At 35.5% G+C, this 26,129-nt stretch overlaps 1 protein-coding gene across 3 annotated transcripts in view; it reads right to left on the reverse strand.

The window, feature by feature from the left end:
- The window catches only part of LOC148313147 (DNA-binding protein D-ETS-3-like), a 140,118-nt gene that overhangs the window by 112,681 nt on the left and 1,308 nt on the right, over positions 1–26,129 (reverse strand). For 2 of the 3 annotated variants that reach the window (XM_088267423.1, XM_088267415.1), the window contains exon 2: positions 13,653–14,020. In XM_088267423.1, the coding sequence (XP_088123549.1) occupies positions 13,653–13,971 (319 nt within the window). In that variant the 5' untranslated portion in view covers positions 13,972–14,020. Of the gene's footprint in view, positions 1–13,652; positions 14,021–17,533; positions 17,688–26,129 lie in introns of those variants that run through there. The other variant, XM_088267408.1, reaches the window with a different exon arrangement.

Consider the following 26,129-nt stretch of genomic DNA (forward strand, 5'->3'; position numbering starts at 1 on the left):
AAAACTATATAGTTATTTATTGTAACTGCAGACAGTTGGTGGAATTCCATTTTGAATTGTTGGGTAATATATCCAAAATCAAACACGGTTATTCGATTGAATTCTACTTTTATTTACGTATAATTGGTGATATGTGACGTGTTTCGTCTTATTAAGACATCAAACACTCGTCACATATTATCATATAGGTATATGTGAGTAAAAGTAGAATTCAATCCAATAACCGTGTTTAATTTTGGATATATTACCAACAATATATAGTTATTATTTTATTATTTACGTACTTATTATTTTATTATATTCATTGATTAATTTTTTCTGCAACTTTCGCTTTCTGACACATAATAACATTTAACAATAAGGAAATTTCATTAATTGATTCGGCAGTCACTTTGTGGTAAAATCTATCCATTTTTAATTAATACATTGTTTGAAAATGATGCGGAATGCATCGAAACACGTGTCACAGTAGATTTTAAGAAATAGTGGTATTTACTAAGTAAAACATTAATTAAAAACAAAGGAAATATTGACTCAACTTAAAACGCAGCATCTCTCGTTTTTAAATGAAAGAAGATGGAAATCTGAGTATCCCAGGGCTTACGACTTAGTATTTGGTTAGATAAGTGATGACTTTATACACTAATTAACGTTCACCATTCTATCTATTATTTTTTTTTTAAAGGTATGCACAATGTTGAATTACTTATTAAATTGAATTACTTACTAACAAAATGCCAGGTCGTAAGTCTCAGGATGGTCAGACTTCCATCTTCTTTCATATAAAAGAGGAACAATGGATACATATTTCATTTCAAGTTGAGACATTCACTTGAAACGCACGAAGTCTCATCTATATTTTGTACATGAGACATTTTTGATATTTTGCATCTCTTCCGACACTAGTCGTCAGAAGCTTCATTTTGAGGAATTTTGTAGTGTTCAAATATATTGCCATGGGTCGGCAAAGTGTGGTTCTGGTGCCGCATGCGACTATTTGACCTTTTGAGTGTGGCTACGGCACAAATATCCGCGGGAAGGCTCTTCAATATGTGAACAAACTTTCTGAAGCATGAACCTTGTTGAAAGAAAACTGAGGAATCTGGAAGCGTGCCAAAAATAACGACACACAAACCTGATTTGATCAAAGTTTCAAAGGAGGTGCAAGGACATTATTCACGAAAAGTGGTGTGGTTATGGATACGTTACTTTCAAAAGATTTTTCATCAATGAATAAAATGTCTATTAAGGCTGAGATCTCGAATGTTCAAATTCAGAAGGCGACCGGGCTAGACGTCTATCCGCGTTCATTTTTTTAAAGAACATGTATTGAATTTGACTTTTTTTAGAATATATATTAAAAAATATTTTATTATTTTTTTAACTCCTTACCTGTCAATAACTATTTTTTTCAAAATCATATTTTTTTTTTAAGAAAAACTTATTTTTACGATACAAAAAAAAAGTGTTTTAAGTGGGAGTTTTTGGTTGTTTGCGATAACATCCAATTCAGTAAGCTACGGGCTTCGCAAGAAGCCGCTCGGGAGGACTGTGCGCAATTAAAAAAATATATACATTGTATTTGAATTTGTCTTTTTTAGAATACATTTTTAAAAATACATAAATTTTTAACTCCTTACCTTTCGATAAATATTTTTTTTCAAAACCATATTATTATTTCATACATTAACTTATTTTTTCAATACAAAACGGTGTTTTAAGAAAAAAACAATTACGTAAAATTTGACGAGGAAATTAAGACTTATCGCATGCTAGGCCTTAAGGTGTACTTAAGAAAAATATTTAATCGTTGTAATGTACATATTTGTCTCTTTGGCCAATAGTTTGGCGACCGCTGGTACGCGCTCAGATATATCGGCAAGTCACGGGCCATTCGGTTCTCCTTTCGGTCTTCCATTAGACGGTGCGCACGCGCCCGCCGCGGGAGGCGCCACCGTCGGCGATAAATAAATAAATAAATCTTGCCTCGGGCCATTGTCGCCCTTCGGCTGTTGCCAAACAAAGCGGAGGCCGAGGACGGCCGCCATTACGGGTGACATTGTTCGGGTGGCTCTCTTGCAGGGAGGATGGCCTCCGGCCCCGAGGGTAGCGGCAATCACAGGGAATACGTTCTCACATTTACGCCGAATCATCGCAGCGTAACGAATCGCTATTTAAACACATATATTGGATATACAATACATGATATGGTGACCTGGTGTTAATTTAAGTTTTGTACTGATATTTCTCGGTGGAACTGCATTTTATTTAAAAACAACTATATAATTAGTTACTTTTCGTACTATGCAGTCCTCCTATATAAGAAAGGGGATAAGAGACAACTAGAAAACTACAGACCAAACAGCTTGTTCTCACATCTGTATAAATTGTTTACAATCATCATCAATAACAAACTATCTGGGTGGGTACCAACCAAGGGAACTGGTAGGATTTACCAAAGGGATTTTGAAAAGTTACCATCTTCAGACTCTAAAAAGTGTCATTCAGAAGCAAAGCAAGTTTAAAATGCCACTGATCCTCGTTTTTATAGATATTGACACGGCCTTTGACTGTATCGAGATTTGAGCAGTTATGCGAGGTCTGAACAACTGTAGAATTGACCACAGATACACGAATCCTCTTTAAAATCCTAGCTCCATGAGCCATCGAACAATATATATATATATATATATATATATATATATATATATATATATATATATATATATATATATATATATATATATATATATATATATATATATATATTTATAAATATATATATATATAAATATATATATATATATATATATATATATATATATATATACATAATATTAAAGGAGGAATAAGACAGAGGAAGATGTCTTCCGAAAACTCGACTGGGATAATTATGATTATCGCATCAACATGAAGAAAGATTAAGGTTCGAAGATGATATTCTTGATACTCTTTGCAAACACCGAATAAGATATTACTAAAATGCTGGCTGACCTGAAAAGTAAACGGGATAAGGTGGGGTTAAAGATGAACATGACTAAGACAAAAATAATGTCTAGCATATATCTAACCTAACCGATTAAAATCGGGGGTCAATATATAGCAAGAGTTGAGTCCTATGTCTATTTGGGCCGTACTGCCAAACTGAGAAGGGATAATATTGAAACTGAAACGGAAAGGCGGAGAGCTTTTTGATGGGCTGCATTTTGTAAATGATCAAATGTCCTAAAATCCTCAAACATTCCCACCTATCTGAAGAGGAAAACATTCCATGCATGTGTACTCCCTGTGCGCACATATGGATTCGAGATATTTACCCTAACCAAACGAATCATATATAAACTCCGGATAACACAAAGAGCAACGGAGAGAAGGATGCTAAACATATCCCTAAGGGACCAAATAACGGATGTTTTAATAAGGGAAAAGACCGAGGTAACAGATGTGGGTCAAAGAATTGCAGAACAAAAGTGGAACTGGGCAGGCCATGTGACACGTATGTCTGAGGATAGATGGATGAAAAAGGTGCTTGGCTGGATGCCTAGAACAGGAGGCAGAAGCGTGGGTAGGCCCCAGACAAGATGGTCCGATGACTTTAGGAAAGTGACAGCCCGCACTGGAAAAGAGTCACGTCCAACAGAGAACTGTGGAAGTCCAAAAGGGAGACCTTTGTTCCATACTGGACACAAGAAGAAGGCTGAAGTAAAAGTAAAAATATGACCTGTTTAGTAAGCCTGGTTTTGTGATCATTTAATTCACCATTTTACCTATGATTGACAATCACACTACTAAATTTTTGGAACTCATGCATGTATCAATAAACCTCCTCAAATGTAAAAAATAACTCCTATGTGGATAAACCCAAATTTGTGAACAGGGATGTGAACTCACCCAAACTCGCGCAAACGATAAGGTTAGAAGTCGTTTGCGTATTGAATAGATCATCTTTGTTGATATGATAGTGGGGAAGCCGCGCAAAAATCACCGAGTCATTATGAGTCGTTATTTACGAGTGTAAATCACGTATCGTGGGAAGATAACCTAATACCGAAGCGTGACAAATTGCGCCGAGTGGGAAGTGGCAGCGTTAGTAGCGATAGTTGGGGACCACCCCCCGCCGGAGCTGAGTGTGTCCAAAGCGAATCCTTTTGTTATCCATACGCCCGAGCTATTAACATTTAGCACACTACTCCGAACGATTATACATGGATGCTACCGAGATTTGCTGCGCGTTGAGGGGTGCACTCATAAACGCTATCATTCGATTATCGCGAAATTAAAATAACGTTGTAAGCTAGTATGAATAAACAATGTCTAAAAGGTAAAAATGCGTTTTACACTAATATAAATAAACAATGTTTAAAGGGTATTAATAACGTTTTAAACTGTTATGAATAAACAAAGTTTGAGAGTTGAAAATAATGTCGTAAATTAATGTAAATAAATAAAGTTTAAAGGGTAAACTAGTATGTATAGACAACACTTGAAAGGTGAAAATAGCACTATTAATTAGTATTAATAAACAATGTTTGAAAGGGGAAAATACCTTTGTGAATTAGTATAAAAAAATAAAGTTTAAAGGGTGAACTTAACGTTTTAAACTAGTATAAATAAACAAAGTTTGAATGGTGAAAATAACGCTGTAAACAAGTTTAAATAAAAAAAACAATTACCAGTTAATGTCAGGTGACAAACCCTGTAACCACCCAGACATCCATTACTCTCATTTTTTTTGAGATTTCAAAATGTAAAAATGAACAAAGTTTATAAGGTGAAAATTACGTTAAGTACAATAAGTATGAAAATTATGTTTCAAACAAGTAAAAACAAATTGGGTTTAAAATGCGATCTCTCAGTCAAATTTGCGATAAAACGATATATGATTGGTATTCTAATCTAAGGAAATATATAAGGTGGAATAAGGAAATATTGCGAGGCTGAGATAAGCATTTTCGATGAAATTATGAAAAGTGCGTTAAAATGGTTCAGGATGTGAATTGAATAAGTTAGGAAAGAAAAGTAAAATAAATTCATGAGGCGAATGTAGTTCAAATAGAAATTGAAGCAGAGGTAGACTTGACATGACAAGTATTTCCAGTACTTGGAAGTGGTTAGGGTATGTCTCAGGAGATATCCTCACAAGATATCAAAGACAAGATAGAAATGGCGAAAAACTGATTTTCCAGAATGACTAATTTTAACTTGAACTATGACTTCAATCTGCGCATGAAAATTATACAATTTTACATCTTTTCAGGCGTTTTTTTTCTATGGCGTCGATAATCAACCACGAAACTCACTAGACTCTCGCCTAAGCTACCACATAGAAGATTAAAGCATTTCAGATGTGGTGTTATAAAAGAATGCTCAAAATATCACGAGATGAGATAATTTGAAACGAAAGGAAAAATGAAGAAGTTGTGGACACTGTAAATTAAAGAAATCTATAGTGCTTTATCCAATTTAAATGAGAAATGCAAAATTAATGTACCTATTCATTTTTGTCTGTTTTGTCTGCCTCCGTAGCGTAATGGTCAGCACGCTCGGCTACCATTCTGGAGGTCCCGGGTTCGATTCCCAGGGGGATTCAAATAAATATTTGTGATTTTTCACTGTAATATTTATTCAATATTACCCTGAACTGGTTCCAGAAGCGGAGGGCTGATCACCTTTCCTTCATGTGTAAACGATCAAGATAACACTGCGTTATATGTCGCAGTGCCCTATGCACCATTGGGGTGCGGATAAGGGTTTTATTTTATTTTTATTATATTAATTTTTAAATCAAACACAGTTTTTTGAGTCTACTAAGTTAGTAGACTCAAAAAATCTGTGTTTGATTTAAAAATTAATATGAGTATATAAATTCAAATGGAGTTCTATAATACAAATTAAACGCCAAAAACGCGAAATTATATTATTATATTGGATACCATGGAACTGCCAAAGGAATGATGAAGGCTGAGTGAACGCTGTTGAAATGCGCTCCCTCAGACGAATATGTGGAAAATCATTGTATGACAGAATTAAAAACGAAGATATAAAGGAATGTAAGGCTGAACAAGGAATAATTGAAGAGATTAGGAAGAGTTCTTTACGGTGGTATAGACATGTGGAGCGAATGGATAACGAGAGAATGACTAAGAAAATATATGTGGCGAATGTGAGAGGGAAAACAGAACGAGGATGATCGAAAAAGACCTAAAATCTGGCGGTATAAAAAGTCTGCGTCATCGGAGGGCATGTATGACTAGATGTATGGATGTGAAGGAGGCGCGGAGTGTATGTCAGGACAGAAGAGTGTGGGTTCCATACTCTCTGCCTACCCCTGCGGGGAAACGGCGTGATGGTTGTAGAGGTGGTAGTAGTAGTAGTATTAGATATCAAAGTGGAAGGCCAACTAAGCATGGGAATAAATTGTAAATCCTGCCTTGAAAAAGTTCCACTGTTGCACTAAGTCCCTATTTAGAGCGGCTGCAGCCACCGTGCCAATCAGCGCAAAGTGGGACAATGAAATGACCTTTATCACTAGTAAAAATAATAACCTCATCATTGATGTGACCTTTACCAAACACCTCACTCGGACACGTTAGCAGTGTATAAGTTACACAATCTAATACGAGTGCAGGTATGCAATCGAGGATACTCTAGCCAATGCTGTTATGCTCCTTTCCCTACCCACGATTTATTACCAATTTCATTCCTCGCCCAGCGGTTATGTCCTGCAAACTTCTTCTTCACTTTTTGAAATATGTATCCCATAAATTTAGTATACTTCTAAACCCGAGTGGATCCCAGTAGTGAATTTCAGGACTGATCACCCTGCCTTTAATAATATTATGTTATAAATTCAATTCAATTCAAACCCTTATCCGCACCCCAATGGTGCATAGGGCACTGCATTATATAAATACAGTGTTATCTTGATCGTTAAATATGGTATATTATAAAACGTATGTTTATTGTTTTTAATATGTAACTTGAGAATAAAACCTGATAATTGTTTGACTAAGTTTCTTAACTCGCGGTTTACGAAGAGATAATGTTACTTATGATATATAACTGTTTCCGTGAATGTATTTCTTGAAAAAAGTGATAAACGAAATGATTAGAAAAAATAAATGTTATATACCGCATCATTTACATTAAAAGAAACCCTTTTCTTACGAAAGCGGGTAAAAATATGGTTCAGAAGAGGAAATATATAATTTGAGCACATAAAGCGGAGTACCTTTCCCAAATACTATCATTCTTATTATTACACAATGAGACCATTGAAAGTTCTTCAACTCGCCTTCTTTGTGATAGAGGCCACGCAGTTCGACTCGAAGAATAGGGGACAACGTCGCGTTTTATTATTTGCCCGAGAAATATAAGTTTAAAGACGGGGAAAGAGGAAAAGAAAGGCCGAGAAGAAAGATAAATAGAAAGAGACAATGAAAAGGCAGCCGGAGCGCGCGCATTGTTTTCTTTGTAATTGTAAAATGGCGGCTGCGGAAACTATAATGGCGGAGCTCCGGAAACGACTGTACTCAGGTCGGCCCCGGCTTTGGAGAACGGAACGGCTTTTGTTGTGTCGACTTCTCCGAGTGTGTTCTCGGAGGGATCTTCCATTACCCACCTTCGACTCTTTATTCGGCGCAAATTGGCAACTCCTTCGCGTGTCGGCGCGCTATTTGTCAACAGTGGATCTAACAGATAAATTGCTTCAATTTATAAACAACAAAAAGGGCTTTCTCTAGGCCGCGTCCCGCCATTTACGCCATCCCGCCATTTGCGCTCAACTTCTACTGGACATTGGTTCTTAGGGCACTGCGTCACGACTCGATGTTGACTATATCAATAGTTAGAGGCAAAATGAACAACCCTGCATTGCATTAGATAAATATTGGAGTAAAAATATCTATTACATATATATATTGGGATCTCTACAGCGAAGGGCATCAAAACGGTGTACGGTGGTGTTCGAATGGTGATAAAAGGAAATAATGCAAGGCAAACGTTATGGATAAAATAAGGAAGGTGGTTGAGATGGTTTAAGCATGTGAATCGAATGAATGAGTGAAGAATGAAAAACTTTTTAATCTTAATTTTTATTGATTTATGATTTTAGAGTATTTTTTCCACGTACTTCGGTGCATTTTTAAAGTGATTATTTATTTGCCCAAATACATGTCACAAATCTGGGTTTAATGACTTGTCATAGGCTGGTTAAGGAAGTCACATGTACAGTGTCATGAGATTAATTGTATATACATAAGTATAGGAGTTTCAAAAATATGAGTAGTATCGTTGCCAATCGTGGGTAGAATAACATAGTGAATGTTGCACGTGTGTAAAGTCATCACATTACACACGACTTCCATATTCTTCTTCATCTATGTTACTCTATGGCCTTGGTCAATATATGAATTCTCAATTAATGCTGTTTATGCTGTACGTTGTTGTACGACAATATTTGATGTAATGTGAATATTTTTTGTTTTTTGTTATTTAAAATGCTCAAATTGTACAGTTAAAAATATATTATATAAACAACGGCAAGAGATACCAGAAGAAGAAGACGTTAACCTCATATTCTTTGTTTGCCCAATGAATGACCAAATGCCAACATTTTTCAAGGCTTTGGCCTCTCTCACTACCCTCCCTACAAATATCCAACTCAGTCTAGCGAGAAGGAACCTACAATAATATACAACATTTTATTTACTTTAACAAAAAAATAACGGAATCAATTTGTAGTAAAATAATAAGTTTAAAGTGATTTATATTTATTTAAATAAATTTATCTAACTTTGCTAAATTACTCAATTTTATATGCAACGCCATTCTATATAAAAAGAAGAGATACCAGCGTAACACAACGTTACGATTTCCCGTGCAATTTTCTTCACAAATCCTCTTTCTGAAGGTGATCTTAGCTCCGCGCTAGGGTGGACGAGGGAGGCGAAGAGAGTAGAAGAGAGAGGGATGAGATTAGCGGCAGGGGGCGAGGGGAGAGGGAAAGGGGAGAGCTAGAGGGCGGGGCGGTGACACGGTTGGCATGGAGACGCCCGCCCCGCCTGCGAAACATATATCTCCTGCATAGCCTGGGCTCCTAGACCCTTTACCAGAGATTCACCTGGATTTCCCATTATTTTTTGTTATATTTTTTATTTCAAAATTAAAATTTAACTAAAAAAAATAACTAACTAAACATCACACCGCTTCCACACAGGGGTAAGAAGAGATAATAGAACGCCAAGCCACTCTGTCTTTTATAGAATAAAACAGTGTTCCGCAAACTTTTTCTATTCAATGTACACGTACGAAATTAAGAAATTTCAGCGGTGCATATTTACCATATTATGGTAACATATTTCGGTAGTGTAAAGGCAAAGGGGTATATCTGTCTCAGACCAAATTTTACAGGAGAGCAAAAACATACTTGTTAAGTTAAATAACTCAATTGTTTTATGTATTTTTATATGTACACATCTTAATAAAACTAAATAAGTATTGCAACTACAGCTTTATCCTTTTGCCAGATTGCCTTTTGGAATACACTATTTTGGACATTTTGTGGAACAAACTTAGAAAATGAAATTTTTTACAGATATACCCCTTTCCATTACACTACATATTATGTTTAATGCGAAATGTGTGCCTACTTAACTGAGTACAGGCAATCAAAATTTGGAGGAATTGTGTTATATTCACAAAACTAGACATTTTTTCCCCGGCACACCAACTAATCACCACGGTACACCAGTGTGCCCGGGGCACACACGTGGCGGAACAATGAAATAAAATAACAAATATACATAATTTAAGTGAAGTTTTGTACTGATCTTTCTTGGTGGAACTGCATTTCACATAATAAAATAACAACTATGTAATTTTATCCAAATTAATTTTATTTGACCAGCAACCGGGTTTCATCTGACATCATCAGACTTTTTTTTTATATAATCTGATAATATCGGTTACGACGAAACTCGGTTCCTAGTCAAATAAAATTAATGTGGAAAAAATTACATACTTACTTGTTATTTTATTATATAAAAGACAGAGTGGTTTGGCGTTCTATTCTATCTGCTTACCCCTGCGGTGTGATGGTTCCAACAAGAAATCCGTACAAAACTTCACTATGTCTATGCAAACATTATTCTTCATTCGCCCTTTCCAAGTTCATACATATACATACATATCTCCTCATACATACCTACCCGCCGATTATTTTGAGACCGAACATGACCGTTTTCAAGTATTTGACATACCTGATCGTGCCAATTCGTTCTTGAATCACTAGAACTTCACTGTAGACATCTCTTGGTGAGATGAAAAATAATGTTTCAAAATTGGTTCATATATATACAGAACTTCCAAGAATTTGAGTAGTGTGGTTGTCAATAATGGGTAGAATTGGTGAATGTTACACGTGTGTAAAGTGATCACTTAAACTAGCCTATGACGGTCGTCAGCCCCGTAAATGCCCAGACTTCCATATTCTTCTTCACCTTTGATGAGATGTCAAAAAATAATATGAAAATAACTGCTGTAGATAATTGGATATAATCCAGATTTTGTGAACAAGTATTTGAACACACTTAAAATGTTGTACAAAAAAGTTGCCTAAAAGGCATGTCCTGTGTGTGGGTATACATCATATGTTATTTTCAAATGTAACAGTCACTTCGGGATGCATTTCTGGAAGAGTGATGGGAATAAGCTCGTAATTCTCGCGAGCAGTCGGCAGCGAGGGGCCGGAAGCGAGTGGGCCGCGGCGGGCGGCGCGCGGCACCCTTAGCGGTCACAATAAACACGTCACGCCGCTCATTATAGCGCTTATTCTAGTCCTCCCATAATGGCTTTTAATTCGACTCTAAAGTGTTTTGGCGCTAAATGCCTTCATAGATTTCGGTAAGTGTCTCTCCTCGGATAATTACCACTTAATCATTCAAATACGCTAAATGAGGCGATCACTTTCAAAATATCTTCCGGGTGAAAAAAATGTTTGAATTAAACAGCTTTAAAAGTCAGAAATTATAATAATTTGCGTTGCGATTAGTATTTGTCCGCCTCCGTGGTGTAATGCTTAACGGTTTTATCTACCGTGATGGAGGTCACGGGTTCGATTCTCAGGGAGGGTGAAAATAAAAATTAGTGATTTTACACTGTAATATTTATTTAACCCTGGACTGGTCCCCGAAGCGTAGGAATGATTAACTTGCCATCGCGTAAGTAACGTTCAAGATAAAACTGCGTCAATACGATGCAGTGCCCTATCCACCATTGGGCGCGGATAAGAGTTCGAAGGTTAGTTATGGAGGTCCGGGCACGAATCCCAGGAGGGTCCAAATAAATACAAGTGATTTTATTGATTTATTCGACAGTTACTTTGTGGTAAAATTTTACTTGCTAAGTAACACTTTTACGGCAAATTAAAATTAAAATTATAGTTTGAGCAGTTGAGCTTCGTCCGAGTCTAAGTTGCACCCATATTCATTGGCATTTTTGTCTAGTTCTTTCCCCAACAATGCTACGACAATGTACATTGCTACAATAGTGTAGGCCAATAAGACAACGCATGAGTTCGTTGATATGATAAACTCTCGCATGTAGATGGCTACCATCATAATTATATGACCATTTTCCAATTGACACATCGCTGCATAAATGTAGCCAATTTCCGCACCCGGTGCATTTGCTCGATGCTCATATGTAATCATATCATGACCTAATTTTTTGTTAATTTTAAAATATATCATTCAAAAAGACCCAAGGTAACAGACGTGACTCTAAGAATCAAAGTGGAACTGGGCAGGTTATATAGCACGAAAGTCTGAGGATATTGAAAGCTGTCCCACGGCATTCCCAGATCTGATACAGAAGCATCTAGGCTTCCTGACAGATCTGCTCTTGCAAAGTAGTTTCATTTTTTTTAAACTAAGTTGTGAAACAATATAAAATTGTGTCCCGATTTTACTGTGAATTTATATTTAAAAGCGTTCACCTGTCACTGCCAATCTAAATAAATAAAAGTTTGTAAATCCACCACGAAATTTTCTAGAGTACCCCGGTGTAGGTAGCGAAAGGGATTAGTATTTAGTTCAGTTAGTCAGCTAGATCCGATTTCGACCCGACGTTGGCCGGTACACAGACGCTCACAACCCGGACCGGCACAGCAGACAGACACGGAATAATGTGAGGATAGATGAACGAAAAAGGTGATTGACAGGAAGCCCAGAACAGGACGCAAAAGCTCCAGACAAGATGGTCCGAAGACGTTAAGAAAATGGCGGGCTTGCGCTGGAAGAGAGTCGCGTCCTAGTGAAATCGGTATTTGATTGTTAAATCAAACATAGATTTGTATTAAGCCATAAAAACATTAATGGTGTCACAATAGGATATCAATAGATTCTTCCTTTGCCCGAAAATGAATATGAGTATACGTACGTATTAAATAATTCATAAATTAAAATGGACGATTAAAGAAAACACTTCGTTTTTTACCACTTGAGTTTTATTATAGACTACATGTTTCAGAAGTTAAACTTCCATCATTCAGGTCTGTATAGTAACTATACAGACCTGAAAACGAAGTTTTTTCTTTAATCATTGTAACATGTCTTACCACAAAGTTAATGCCGATACAATAAATAAAATTAAAATGGAGTTTATGAAATTAATTAACTTTGTTTTCACCACTTTTTTTATTTATACTATTTAACCTACCTGTTTCGACAATGCCTTATCATTATCAGGGTTTATTTTAAATAAAAAATATTAAATTACCAAATACTTGTCATCATCAATTAATAAAATCATTAATTGATGATGACAAGGTATTGTCGAAACCGGTAGGTTAAATTGTATTAAAAAAAAACTGAAGTGGTGAAAACAAAGTAAATTTAATATATTATTAGATTAAAACCAATATTTTTAGCTTTTCCACTTTATTTTTATTTGACCAGCGACCGGGTTTCGTCGTTACCGACATCATCAGACTGGACCAGTCCGTTACCGACATCACCAGTCTGATGATGTCGGTAACGACGAAACCCGGTCGCTGGTCAAATAAAAATAAAGTGGAAAAGCCAAAAATATTGGTTTTAATCTAATAATATAAGTATTAAGAATGCAATTCCATCACGAAGTGTCAGTGGATAATATTAATATATTACAAAGTAAATTTATTTTATAAAGTTTTATAAAATGTGCCACAAAGTAACTGCGGAAAACATTCAAGAAATAAAATGGAGGTGTATAAATTAAACGCCAAATCTATAAAAGATGTAGGTAAGGAATTAACAATAAATATGGGAGTCGAACACTGCAATATATCGTTCCGAACATTTTTTATTTGTTACCGACGGATGTTAGAGGCCAAAATAAAATATGGAACAAAGGCAAAATAAAGGAATGGGTAAATGATCGAGAGTTGATTGTATGAAAATTGTAAAATGTTTATATTCTTATTTGTCTCTTTTTAATGTCTATATTAGGTTAAAATCGTTAAAAACAATAAAAAATGTATTAAAAAAGAACTCCACCGACAAGACACACAAGGTGGCTTGATGGGTCTCTGCTAAAAAATGTTCTAAATATCTATAAATTGTGATATTTAAATGAAAAAAAAAATTAAGATGTTTGAACGGAAGTGGACTCACCGAGAGATTTGGCTTTGTGGTCCAGAGATGTGAGTCCGGCATCCTCGCTCCTGCGGAAGGCCAGGGGGCTGGCCGACTCCTGGCCGAGGTGGTCGGGGATGCGCTGGTTGCCGTACAGGTCGCTGAAGGCGCTGGTGCCCAGCAGGCCGGAGCGGTCCTGCAGCGCCGCCTTGGCCTTCTCCACGCTCTGCTTGAGCTGCTCGAAGGTGGACTGGTGGATGCGGTAGGGCGGCCAGTCGCCGGCCGCCCACGGCTCCTCCTTGAGCGCGCCCCGCTTGAGCTCCAGGGCGCCGCCGTAGGAACAGCTGCTCTCGTACATCGTGCTGCGACACCGGGGACGGTCGCGGAGTCGCTTGCTTCTATCGAGCCTGTGAAAAGCGCAATTTCTTAATATTTTTTTTTAATTATTTGGAAAACCAACAGAGAACAATAACATAAATGTATATATCTTAATTATTGAAAAAAGCTCCAATAACAGGTTTTCGCAGAATGAAAAACCGTGGCTAGAATTGGTGAATGTTACACGTGTATAAAATGATCACTTAACCAAGCCTGAGACGGTCGTAAGCCCTGTAAAAGTCTACACTTCTGTATTCTCCATCATCTATGTTGAGATGTAAAAATAACTCCTGATAGGAGATAATTTAGATTTGTGAACAAGTATTTGGACACACTCAAAGTGTTGTAAACTTCCCTTTTCATTCATCTTTCACTTTGTGCTATACCACTTAAAAGTACTACTTAATGACAACCGGCTTCATTCCATCATCAGGTCAAATGTAGAGTGAAATGAAGTCAAACCATTTTAATTACTAAACAAAATACTTAGTGGGTTGGTATCATCAATTCTTATTACTATTACCATCACGCCGTTTCTCTACAGGGGTAGGTAGACAGAATGGAACGCCACACTGGTCTGTCCTGACCTCTGGTTATGTAGGCTTTTGACACCACCAGATTTCAGGTTCTGATCTGGTCGTGCCTAGTCATTTTTGGCCGTCCTCGTTCTGTTCTCCCGTTTAAATTTAACAGGTATACTTCCTTACTCATTCTCTCGTTATCCATTCACTCCACTTTTCCATGCCACAATGAAAACGTTTCTTAAACTTTTCTATTATCTTTAGTTTTTCTTGAAAATGAAGATATTCTACCTTAATTTTCAATTCTGTCATAAATTGATTTTCCATACATTCGTTTGAGGGAACGCATTTCAACAGCGTTAACTTTGCCTGTATCCTTATGGTGCCATTACCATGTTTCGCTTCCGTCCACGCAATTGCCATGGATCTTCCTCGAAAGATATCTAGAGGAAGACCAAAGAAATCATGGATGCTACAGAAAGATAACACTTTGTCGATGATAGAGGAACCTAAAGCCTGAGGCTGAGGAGAGCTGATCCCAACAGTCTACAAATACTACAAGTTGGGACGGAGCCCTATGGGAGGATGGTTAATTATATTTAAATAATAAATAAAATAAATTAATAAATAAATGAACATTGGTTTACAACATTTTGAGTGTGTCCAAATACTTGTTCACAAAATCTGGATTATCTCCAATTACAGGAGTTATTTTCATATTATTTTTTGACATCTCATCAAAGATGAAGAAGAATATGGAAGTCTGGGCATTTACGGTCGTCAGCCCGTAAATGCCCAGACTTCCATATTCTTCTTCATCTTTGATGAGATGTCAAAAAATAATATGAAAATAGGTTTTGCTTGCATTAACAAATTCCAATCAACCGCTGAGAATATGAAAAAAATAAACGCTTCAAATACGAATGTGATAGAATAATTATTACAATATATAACATGTGTGTTTTGTCCGCCTCCGTAGTATAATGGTCAGCACGCTTGGCTACCTACCGTTCTGGAGGTCCCGAGTTCGATTCCCAAGGGGGGTAAAATAAATATAAGTGATTTTTTCACTGTCATATTTATTCAATATTACCCTGGACTGGTACCTGAAGCGGAAGGCTGGTCACCTTTCCTTCATGTGTAAACGATCAAGATAACACTGCGTTTATATGACGCAGTGCCCTATGCACCATTGGGGTGCGAATAAGGGTTTTTATTATTATTATAACACGTACCTTTGCAAAGTAATGAAGTATCACGTGGAACAGTGTTAGAAATTTCACAGGTGCATAGTTACCATATTATGGTAGCATATTTAACATGCTGAAAGCGAAACGTGAACCTGCTTAACTAAGCATAGGCGTCGACATTTAGAGCAACTGTGTTATTTTCACAAAACTAGACGTTTTTCCGCGGCACACCAACTAATCACCGCGGTACACCAGTGTGCTGCGGCACACACGCACAGGAACACTGACGGAGAACAATACTATTTCGCAATTTTAATGACTTACAACAAAAATTGTTGTAAATAAAGCACGCATTTCTTAGAAAACAACATGCATTTTAAGTCAGTTCAGCATTATCTTGAGTCACATATTTTTGCACATACCATATATACGAGTACAAAACCAATATCGTTAAAATATTAAAATTACTGTAAATTGTGAAGCGTTCTAGAGGTAATTTTTCGCGGAACGGCGATTTATAAATTTTCAATATTATTAGATATTACTGCTACTACTGCTACTACCATCACGCAGTTTCCTACAGGGGTAGGCAGAGAGGATGAAACGCCAAACTCTCCTGTCCTGACAAATGGCTCCCACCACATCCATAAATCCATACTATTGACACCATCAGATTTTATATAAATAGGTAAAAACCATTGCAGGCCCAACACTTCGCGACAGAGTAAGAAACTCTGAAATAAGAAAAATCTGCAATGCCGAAGATGTTGTGCGATGGGGAAGAGTTAGAAGATGTTTCTGGAGGAATCATGCGGGAAGAGCAAGTTCGGATCGAGTGGTGAGAATAACAGGACACAGTCCTAACTAAAGAAGAAGAAGAAGGTAAACTCTCCTATAACTTAATTTAATACTGGGCACTGAGATCGTGTACATAGTAAGTCGATATTCATATCGTGGTGTGTGCCAATTATCACCTAATTTTTCTTGAGCTTTTACGTTTCCCTTTTACCCTTTTCCTCCCTTCCGTCCCACTTCCAGGTATTTATATCAAATTACATATGTGGAGGTGCTCATCAAAAAGTTACATTTCCAATATTGCTCAAAAATCATTTAAAAGCAAATCTGTTCTGTTTACTGCATTCTATCGTAATCTTATCGTAAATCTTATTTAAAGTTGCAACAAAACGACCAATCCTGTGTTAAACCAATATAAAATCTTTAAATCTCACCAAAGCGTAACAATTTTACAAGCTAGAATTCCTGATTACTTAAAATCATTTGTAATGGAAATGTAACGTTTAGGTGAGGACGTCCACATATCGCTCACTCCTTTCAACAACATCATATATAAAAAAAAAGATTTTTCAGGAGATCGTTATTTAAGTTTAAAAATATAATAAAATGTATTAAAAATAAATATCAAGCCACTTATTGAACTTTTTGCTGTGCAACAGATATTTTTTGGTAAAACCTGGATGTTTTTTCTCCATTTGAAAATAGAGTAATGTATTAATTAATTATTATTTTTTTAATTTAGTATATTTTAAAAAATAATTAAACAATACATTTTCTTCAAAATACAAAAACAACACTTTCTGCCCTGTAACGGGTAAATATTAAGTTAAAAATATACTGCTTTTGCTGGGATATAGTACATTTTCTGGGCATTCCGAAAACATGCACAACTAATAATTGTCAATTTTTTTTATATATGACGTTGTTGAAAGGAGTGAACGATATGTAAAATTTTGTAAATGGAATGTAACAAATGCCCGTTATTTGTAAAAATTCCAAATAAAATTAAAATAAATATTATCATCTTGGCATGTACATTTTGAAGAGATCCATCAGATGCTGCGCAACACGTAAGGAATAGTTCAGTTCTTATTTCATTATGATTCGCATTTTGTCCACAATTTCCGCACCAACACGCTGTCAAAGACATGTGGATATTTCGGTATCCACTTTCGGCTAAGCTTGGTCATCACTCACGAGACACTCGGCTACGCGGATCCGGTCACAGGTGAGCCTCCACCGGCCGCGTTGTGATGTGGCTGGTCCACATCGGGCGTGGACACCTCGCGATGTCGTCTATTGTCTCGCAAGAACTGGCAAGAGAGAGTTTGCAGCAGACCGGGCTCAGTGGCCAAATTGTCCGCATCCGGTGCGAGGGAAATGCGTACGGACCAATGTGTTGATACAGCGGATGGCGGCTTGCTTCCGAAATACGTTGAAATAAATTTGATTGACCCACACACGTACAACTTTCAGTACAAATTTACATAGAACCGAGCAAAAAATCGGTTAATTTTTAATTTTTTTAAAAAATAAATATTTTTATAAATTTTAAATTAAATAAATAAATTTTGATATCTCAACTATCGAAATTAAAATTGAAAAAAATACGTTGTTAATTTTTAAAAGAAATAAATTCATTACAATCTAAACAATTAAAAAAAAAGCTTTTACAGATTTTTGTTCACAAATGGTCTACGTAGCGTTAGTATACAGTATATAATATTTTTCCGCTAGTGTGTTTAGATACAATGCTGTAGGTCTCGGGTTCGATTCCCAGGGGGGGGGTCAAATAAATATATGTGATTTTTCACTCTTATTTATTTATTCAATGTTACCCTGGACTGTTACCTGAAGTGGAGGGCTGATCACCTTTCCTTCATGTATTAACGATCAAGATAACACTGCGTTTATATGATGCAGTGCCCTATACACCATCGGGTGCAGGTAAGGTTTTTTTTAGTATTTGAATATAATTTAAATATGATTCATTTCATTATTTTAAAGACATTATATACACATAGGCACATACCATATATGGAATATTACCAATCGATAAAAAATTCAATATCTAAGTTTGGCAGAATGAAGACATTTGAAAGGAATGTGCAGCTGACTTAGGGTTGATTAAAATATTGATAAAGGTGTTGTTAGTCGACTTGGACATCTGGAGCGGATGGATGACGAGAGAATGACCAAACAAGTATGGGTACTATTTTTGGCAAATGTGATTGGGAGAACATTACGAAAACCAAACCAAATCAACCAAATCAATTATAACCTAAAATTTGGTCGTGTTAAAAGACCACGTAATAGTGTGACTAGATGTATGGAGTTAAAGGAAGTCAATAGTGTATTTTAGGATAGTGTGGCGTTACATCCTCTCTGCCTACCCCTTCATAAAAACGGCGTGATGGATAATTTGAATCGCTTTTTAAAAACTGTGTTATGTAAGGTAAATTCAATGCAAACAGTATGAAGAATATTAAGTAGGTGTTAGGTAAAAATATAATTTTTCTGGCTTTCTCATGTATGTGATTTTAATCCAGGATTCGTACCTTACATACTGATAAAAGAGTTTCTGCTAAATAAAAAACTTCTTTTCATCTCACCAATAGATGTCTCTAGTGAAGTTCTAATGATTCAAGAACAAGGTTTCAAAATTGGTTCATTTATATATTTAGAACTTCCAAGAATTTGAGTAGTGTGGTTGTCAGTAATGGGTAGAATTGGTGAATGTTACCTACACGTGTGTAAAGTGATCACTTAAACCAGCCAATGGCGATCGTCAGCCCCGTAAATGCCCAGACTTCCGTATTCTTCTTCATCTTTGATGAGATGTGTAAAAATAATCTGATACTTAAACGTGTGGAAAATGCCGACAATCCTTTTGCCGGCACTGTTCGTGAAAAGGAGTAATGATACCTTCTGGTAATATCTTAACAATAGAATCGTACAAAGAAGCTCTGTTGATGGCTCTCGGAAAAGCTCTTACAACAGTATCAATTTAGTTGTACGGATATAATTGAACATTTTCTTCGTGATATAAACCCATTCATATTGTTCCTTTTGGCGCTTTGAAGGCTTGATTTAGAGAAACTTCTTTAAATTTTCAGATCTCTTTTATGTACTACTACAAAGTAAAATATCGCTCACTCCTTTCAACATCATCATATACCAAAAATCGACAATTTTCAATTGTACATGTTTTCGGAATGCCCAGAAAATGTACTATATCCCAGCAAAAGAGGCATATTTTTAACTAAATATTTACCCGCTACAGGGCAGAAACTGTTGTTTTTGCATTTTAAAGAACATGACTTGTTTAATAATTTTTTAAATCTACTAAATATTCTTCAAATGGAGAAAAAACATTCAGGTATTACCTAAAAAGATCTATTGCACAGCAAAAAGTTCAATAAGTGGCTTGATATTTATTTTTAATACATTTTATTATATTTTTAAACTTTAAAAACGATCTCCTGAAAAATCTTGATAAATGACGTTGTTGAACGGAGTGAGCGATATTTACAATAGTTTCAGTGAAATAATATAAAACTTGGTATTTACAGGCAATTATGACCGGTCTTTGGCTGGTTTGAGTATCACTTTCCACACCGTGTAACATTCGCCATTGTACCAATGGTTGACAACAATTTATTGTCACTCGAATTTCGAATATTTTAAATTTTTATAACGCTTTTAATACAAATTCTATAAGTTGGATCTGTAGTTGAAAATCGCAAGTTGAATAGAAAAGTTCATTTACAAATTTGAGATCCTTTCCTCATTATTTCACATACTACAAAACTTATTCTTTAAATTCCAAATTTTTTTCACAATATTTTTAGTGTGTCCAAATAGTGTCTTCTCCATCAGGGGTTTTCTGTTGTTGATATGTCAATATAGATGGAGAAGAATATGGAATTTAGCTTCAAATAATTTCAATTTAAAAAAATCAAAGAAATTACTTGATTTTTAATGGTCTTTTTAAACCGTTGCTTACAATGTTCTATCTAGAAGTCTCGCTTTGTTAAGGCCTCGGAATAACAGAATTCATTTAGCGCTGAGAACCAGTCGTCACTTCACGCCCGATTATTTTTTGAATTTATGTGTATATGTATTTATTTTGTTTTTACAGAATACATATTGAAAAAATATATTTGTATTTTTTTTTAACTCCCTTTAATGACTCTCTTCAAAACCATATATGTAATTATTTCAAGAAAAAACTTATTTTTTTAATATAAAGTGTTATAAGAAATCAATAAAATCAATTGCACCAAATGTTACCTGGGTTTGAAGAAAATTAATTCAAAGATTATCTCACCTGAAGGAAATAAATACACTCGCATATTTATTTTAAGTAAGTAATGCATCCAAGTATCGACATGCTTCTCCCTGGTAATCAATTACGGAGCTTGTTGACATTGTATAAAATTGTATGTATGTGGTGGGTAAACAAAATTGTATGTATGTTGTGGGTAAACAAAATTGTACGTTTGTCGTGGGTAAACAATATAACGCTAGGGCACTCGGCTGCAACTACAAGACGGGCCGGTCGCCAAAGTCAATTAGGGCGTTACATCGGCATTAGCGCAGGAAGTAGAAACATTACCGCACTTAAACACTGACGGGCTGCGCGCCCGCCGCGGCCGCAAATGTGGCCGTGATCGCCGCATGTGACCGACGCATCCTCCAGCAGCGAGCCAAATCACATCTCAAGTGAAAATTCTCAGGCGGCGGGTCGATAATCGATAATTGTTTAAACAAACTATGTAATCATAACATAAATAAAAGTCGTGTTGACGTCGTTTGGTCATCATATGAATGAGTGAATAAAGGATTCTTCTTCTGGACCCTCATTCGCACCAAATGGTGCATAAGGCACTGCATCGTATTGACGCAGGATCTAGATGTGAATTTACATTTAACATCATTCAATGTCCTTGTCACAGGCGCCTTGGCGTTGTCGGGTAAACGCTCGACTGCGGAACTGGTGGCGCGTGTTCGATTCCCGTCAATTGCAAAATGATTCAAGAAAGATTTATTTTCAATTGGTCTGGGTATTTGTGATGTATTTTTCACATTTACCTCCCCTATCCAGATAAGGCTCTTAAAGTAGGGTCTTCGCGGGTTGTTCCTTTAAAAAAATACGTTGTCACTGTAAATTATAAATGGATGGATTTTACAACATTTTGATTGTTTCCAAATACTTCGCAAATCTGGATAGATTTTACCCCAAAGTGACTCCCGAATCTATTAATGAAAGCATACTGTACCTACCTGGCCTAAGTTAGTACAATTGTGTAGTAAGCGTCAGATAGAACGGTAGAGAGACAAAAGTGAATATATAAGAACAAACTACGCTTAGAATTCGCGCTAACGCCACATAAAAATTTCTTCTTTGTTTTTATTAATTCATAAAAAGAAAAAAAACAAATCGCCTCAAAGATCATGTGATTAAAATAATGCCTTTACACGTACGCACAATTAGAGTTATGTGCAACATTCGCTAGATAATGCACATGGGTCAAGCAGCAGACAAAGAGAAAATTTAATAAATAAATAAAGTATCACGTGATAAATAAAAAAAAGTTAAAAGAATATATCGCTCACTCCTTTCAAGAACGTCATAAATCAAAAATCGTCAATTTTCAGCTGTGCACGTTTTCGGAATGCCCAGAAAATTTACTATATCTCAGCAAAAGCGGCATATTTTTAACTTAATATTTAACCGCTACAGGGCAGAAAGTGTTGTTTTTTCATTTTGAAGAAAATGTATTGTTCAATTATTTTTTTCAATACTAACTAAATATTTTTCAAATGGAGAAAAAAACTTCAGATTTTACCTAAAAAGATCTGTTGCACAGTAAAAAGTTCAGTAAGTGGCTTGATATATATTTTTAATACACTGTATTACCATTATTGACAACCACACTACTCAAATTCTTGGAAGTTCTGTATATATGAACCAATTTAGACACCTTGTTCTTGAATCACTAGAACTTCACTAGAGACATCTATTGGTGAGATGTAAAGAAGATTTTTTACCAAGCAGAAACTCTTATATTAAGCCATGCTATTAATAATAAGTTTGGAATATATATCTGGCGCCATCTTCGTAAAATACTACCTCATGGGCGCTTTTCTGTGATTGAATTAGATAAAAGGAGATAGTGGAAATAATTTAGCAAACAAACGCATAATTAGTTTTTTTACGCATCATCTGACTCTCAGTATTTCTAACGACTGATGGAAAAAAATTTCGTGCCGTCGGGCCCGTAACAGCAAAAGCACGCTCGCCAAATTTAGTGCGCTGGTTTCGAGATGATAAGATCAATTTACTCATTGCAGCTGACCGATCGAAGTGTGAGACGTAGAAAATTCAGAGTCCACATTTTTCAAAAACTTAAGTACCTGTTTTTCTCAGCTACTCGATCTAACTGGCGAAATTGGCCAATGATTTAATATGATACACGAGAGATTAATCGCTAGCGTTTTATTTTATCGATAAATCGTCGTTTAATTTGCGACAGTCATAGCGTTCAACGATTTTCTTCCACGATATATGTATATCGCTACTTTTAAGCTTGAGATCCTTGAGATTTATCGTCCGTCAACAAAAAAAAACAGAATAATATACCGATAAATTTACCCAAGTATTTCATTCGTATACTGAAAAGGTTTAAGTAAAAAAACGTACATGCATTTAAAAGAAGTAAAATTTGCTATAAACGTACATACTACAAAAAGATAGAAAAGTTGGAAAATAATGAATAAAAGCGGAAAAAATCATACGTACGTTTAAAAATCTCACATAACGTAAGAAAAATAAAATACGAGTAGGTACATTTCAAATTTGGTATTTTTAGTTATTTATTAAATTTTTTTCATTTGTTTTCGTAAATTTGAAAGCACACGTGTTCTCAAAAACCTAAAAATAGAAAAAAAAATTCCACCACCCGGAACGTAGACAGAGGGAAATAATATGAATAAAAGATTTCGAAAGAGGGATGATTTTTGGGTGACCACAGAATAGCAGGTCAAACGTGTGCATGTATCATGTATAATATGTTTCATGATATAGGTCTACGTCAATATGTTCAGATGGAAAGGTTGCCCATTCGAAATAAATTACACGTATTTTATTTCATGTATATAATGTTTTTTCATCTTTGTTATTGGAAATATTATTTTTTTACCCAGCTAATCTAGGTATATTCTTAAATGTTGAACGAAATGAAAATAGTTTTAAGATAAAGCAAACTTATTATCTCTTTTGTCATCAATCTATCATCATATCTTCAATTTCCCCAATTTTTGCATTCGTATTGCGTGTGTTCGTCATTAACCTATCACCGTACCTTCGTTTTATTTACAATTTTAGCAAAGATTTTCTCAATTTCAGCGTAGGTATCGCGTGTGTTCATCATTAATCTATCATCGCACTTTTAGTTTTCTGCATTTTTGTACTTACTCTATCAATCTATTATTGTACTTTAAATTTTCTCTACTTTATCATAGGTATCGAGTGTGTTCACTATTTTCAGCTTAAATTTTCAGCAAAACGATATATCTCTATAAAATATTGATAGAAATCTAAAAAAATCGCTTTCAGCATCGCACACATGATACAAGTGAAGCTTCTTATAAAATAAAGAAAAGATATATTTGGTGCAAGAGACAGAGAATTTTAGACACTTAGGATCAGTGCCCTAGTTATATAAGCTAGTAAGAATTCGAGTATACAACTCTGAGTGCCCTAGTCGATGCTAACGTTTTCCTTTTCCTAACGACTCTTCCCATATAGTATAATATACTATAGGTACTTAGTACAATATACTTAGTACCTAATGTCTTTTTTTCTAAGCTCATTCACTTCAGCTCGTCACCTGTGACATAAAATACATTCATCTCCTATATTTTAACATTTGAAGTGCTGGACTGATCACCTTGCCTTCATATAAGTAGGTATTTAATTTCTTCTTCTTCCTCATCTTTCTATAGATCCTGAGGATCGCTTGGGATGCTGTCTGCTAGCTATCTCTCCATAAGAAACATACATTTTCATCTTCAATTCTAACCCCGCGCCCCGTTAGAATTAAAAATGGGAACTGCGGCATGGTATGTAAACGTGCTTGGCTCGTCACCGTACATCACTTTGTATTTTACTGCATGTTTTTATTTTTGGCAGAAGATATGGGTGGTAGATACGCAGATCGTATTAAGGCGAAGTGAAGAATAATCGAAGGTTTAAAAATAAATGATAAATACAGATAATTAATATGGCGTCGTTTTTGTGAAAGATCATCTCAAAGGCGCTTTACTATGTACAGTAATTACTATGGACAAGAGATCTGGAAAAGGTGTGTTTTGAGTTAAGATCAAAATTCGACAGATTTCAGGATAGTTCTCAGATTCCCAATTTCTCATATTTTAAATTATATTTAAATAGGAATTAAATTATATTCTCTTGAAAATTTTTTCCAGATACTTTGTGGCACATTTTATAAATTTTATAAAATAAAACAACTTTGCTTTTAACCACTTTATATTGGTACAATTTTTCCAACCGGTTTTGACAAGAACCTTGTCATCATCAAGGTTTATGTACTAATTCTAAAACATTGAAATACTCATAGTTAGGTTATAGTTAATTACCCTTCCCTTACGATGCCAAAAACTTCCACGCACTCCATACACCATATGAAAATTTGATTTAAAAAAATGTATTCTGTTCTCAGAATATAATTTTATTAAGTTATTATATTTTATGTTCTCCTTTCTTTTTCTGTGGAGTCCGATTCATTAGTTACATTAAATCAGCATTTAGATCTTACATTTAAATAATAATTAAGATCATATACAGGACATTTCATAAGACATAGTAAATATGTTAATATATAAATTAGTCAAATATGATTTAATACATTGATTCAGGAGTCACTTTGTGGTAATATACATAAGTATATCCGTTTTTAATTTAAGTTTTACTGGGTGAATACCACTATTTCTTAAAATCTATCAAGACACGCATTTCGACGCCTTCCTTATTATTTTTGCTCCACACATAGGGCGTTTGTCCACTACACGGGATTTCACCGTCCGGCAGTCCGGTTTTGAAAAATGAAAACGACTACGACAGTTTAGCGTGATCGAATTTACGCGCAACGTGTTGATCAAGAGCTCTGTCTCGAAGAAAGATGGACAAAAGCACAAGCCAATCCAAGCCAATCGTCGTTTTAAAACGCTAACTGACGTGCCGGACGGTAACATTCCGTGTAATTCCGTGTAGTGGACAAATGCCCCTACGGTGTGTTATATTAAAAATAGTCAAATATGACTTGCATATATATTATTATTATTCTATTTCATCTACTACTAACACTTATCCGAACCCAATGATGCTTAGGGTACTGAATCGCATCAAAACAGTGTTATATTGGTCGTAAATTGCATGGCCTGGTGACCAGTCCTGCGCTTCAGGTGCCAGACCGGAGTGATATTAAATAAATATGTGAGAAAAAAAATCGCTGACATTTGTTTTCACATCTTTGGATATCGAACATTCAGTTAATGGTTTAACAACATTCGTTAGATTTTCGACATCTCAACATAGATGAAGAAGA

This window comes from Brachycentrus maculatus, unplaced genomic scaffold, assembly GCF_059751285.1.
Source record: "Brachycentrus maculatus isolate JH-2025_06_01 unplaced genomic scaffold, ASM5975128v1 h1tg000018l, whole genome shotgun sequence".
Taxonomy (NCBI): domain Eukaryota; kingdom Metazoa; phylum Arthropoda; class Insecta; order Trichoptera; family Brachycentridae; genus Brachycentrus; species Brachycentrus maculatus.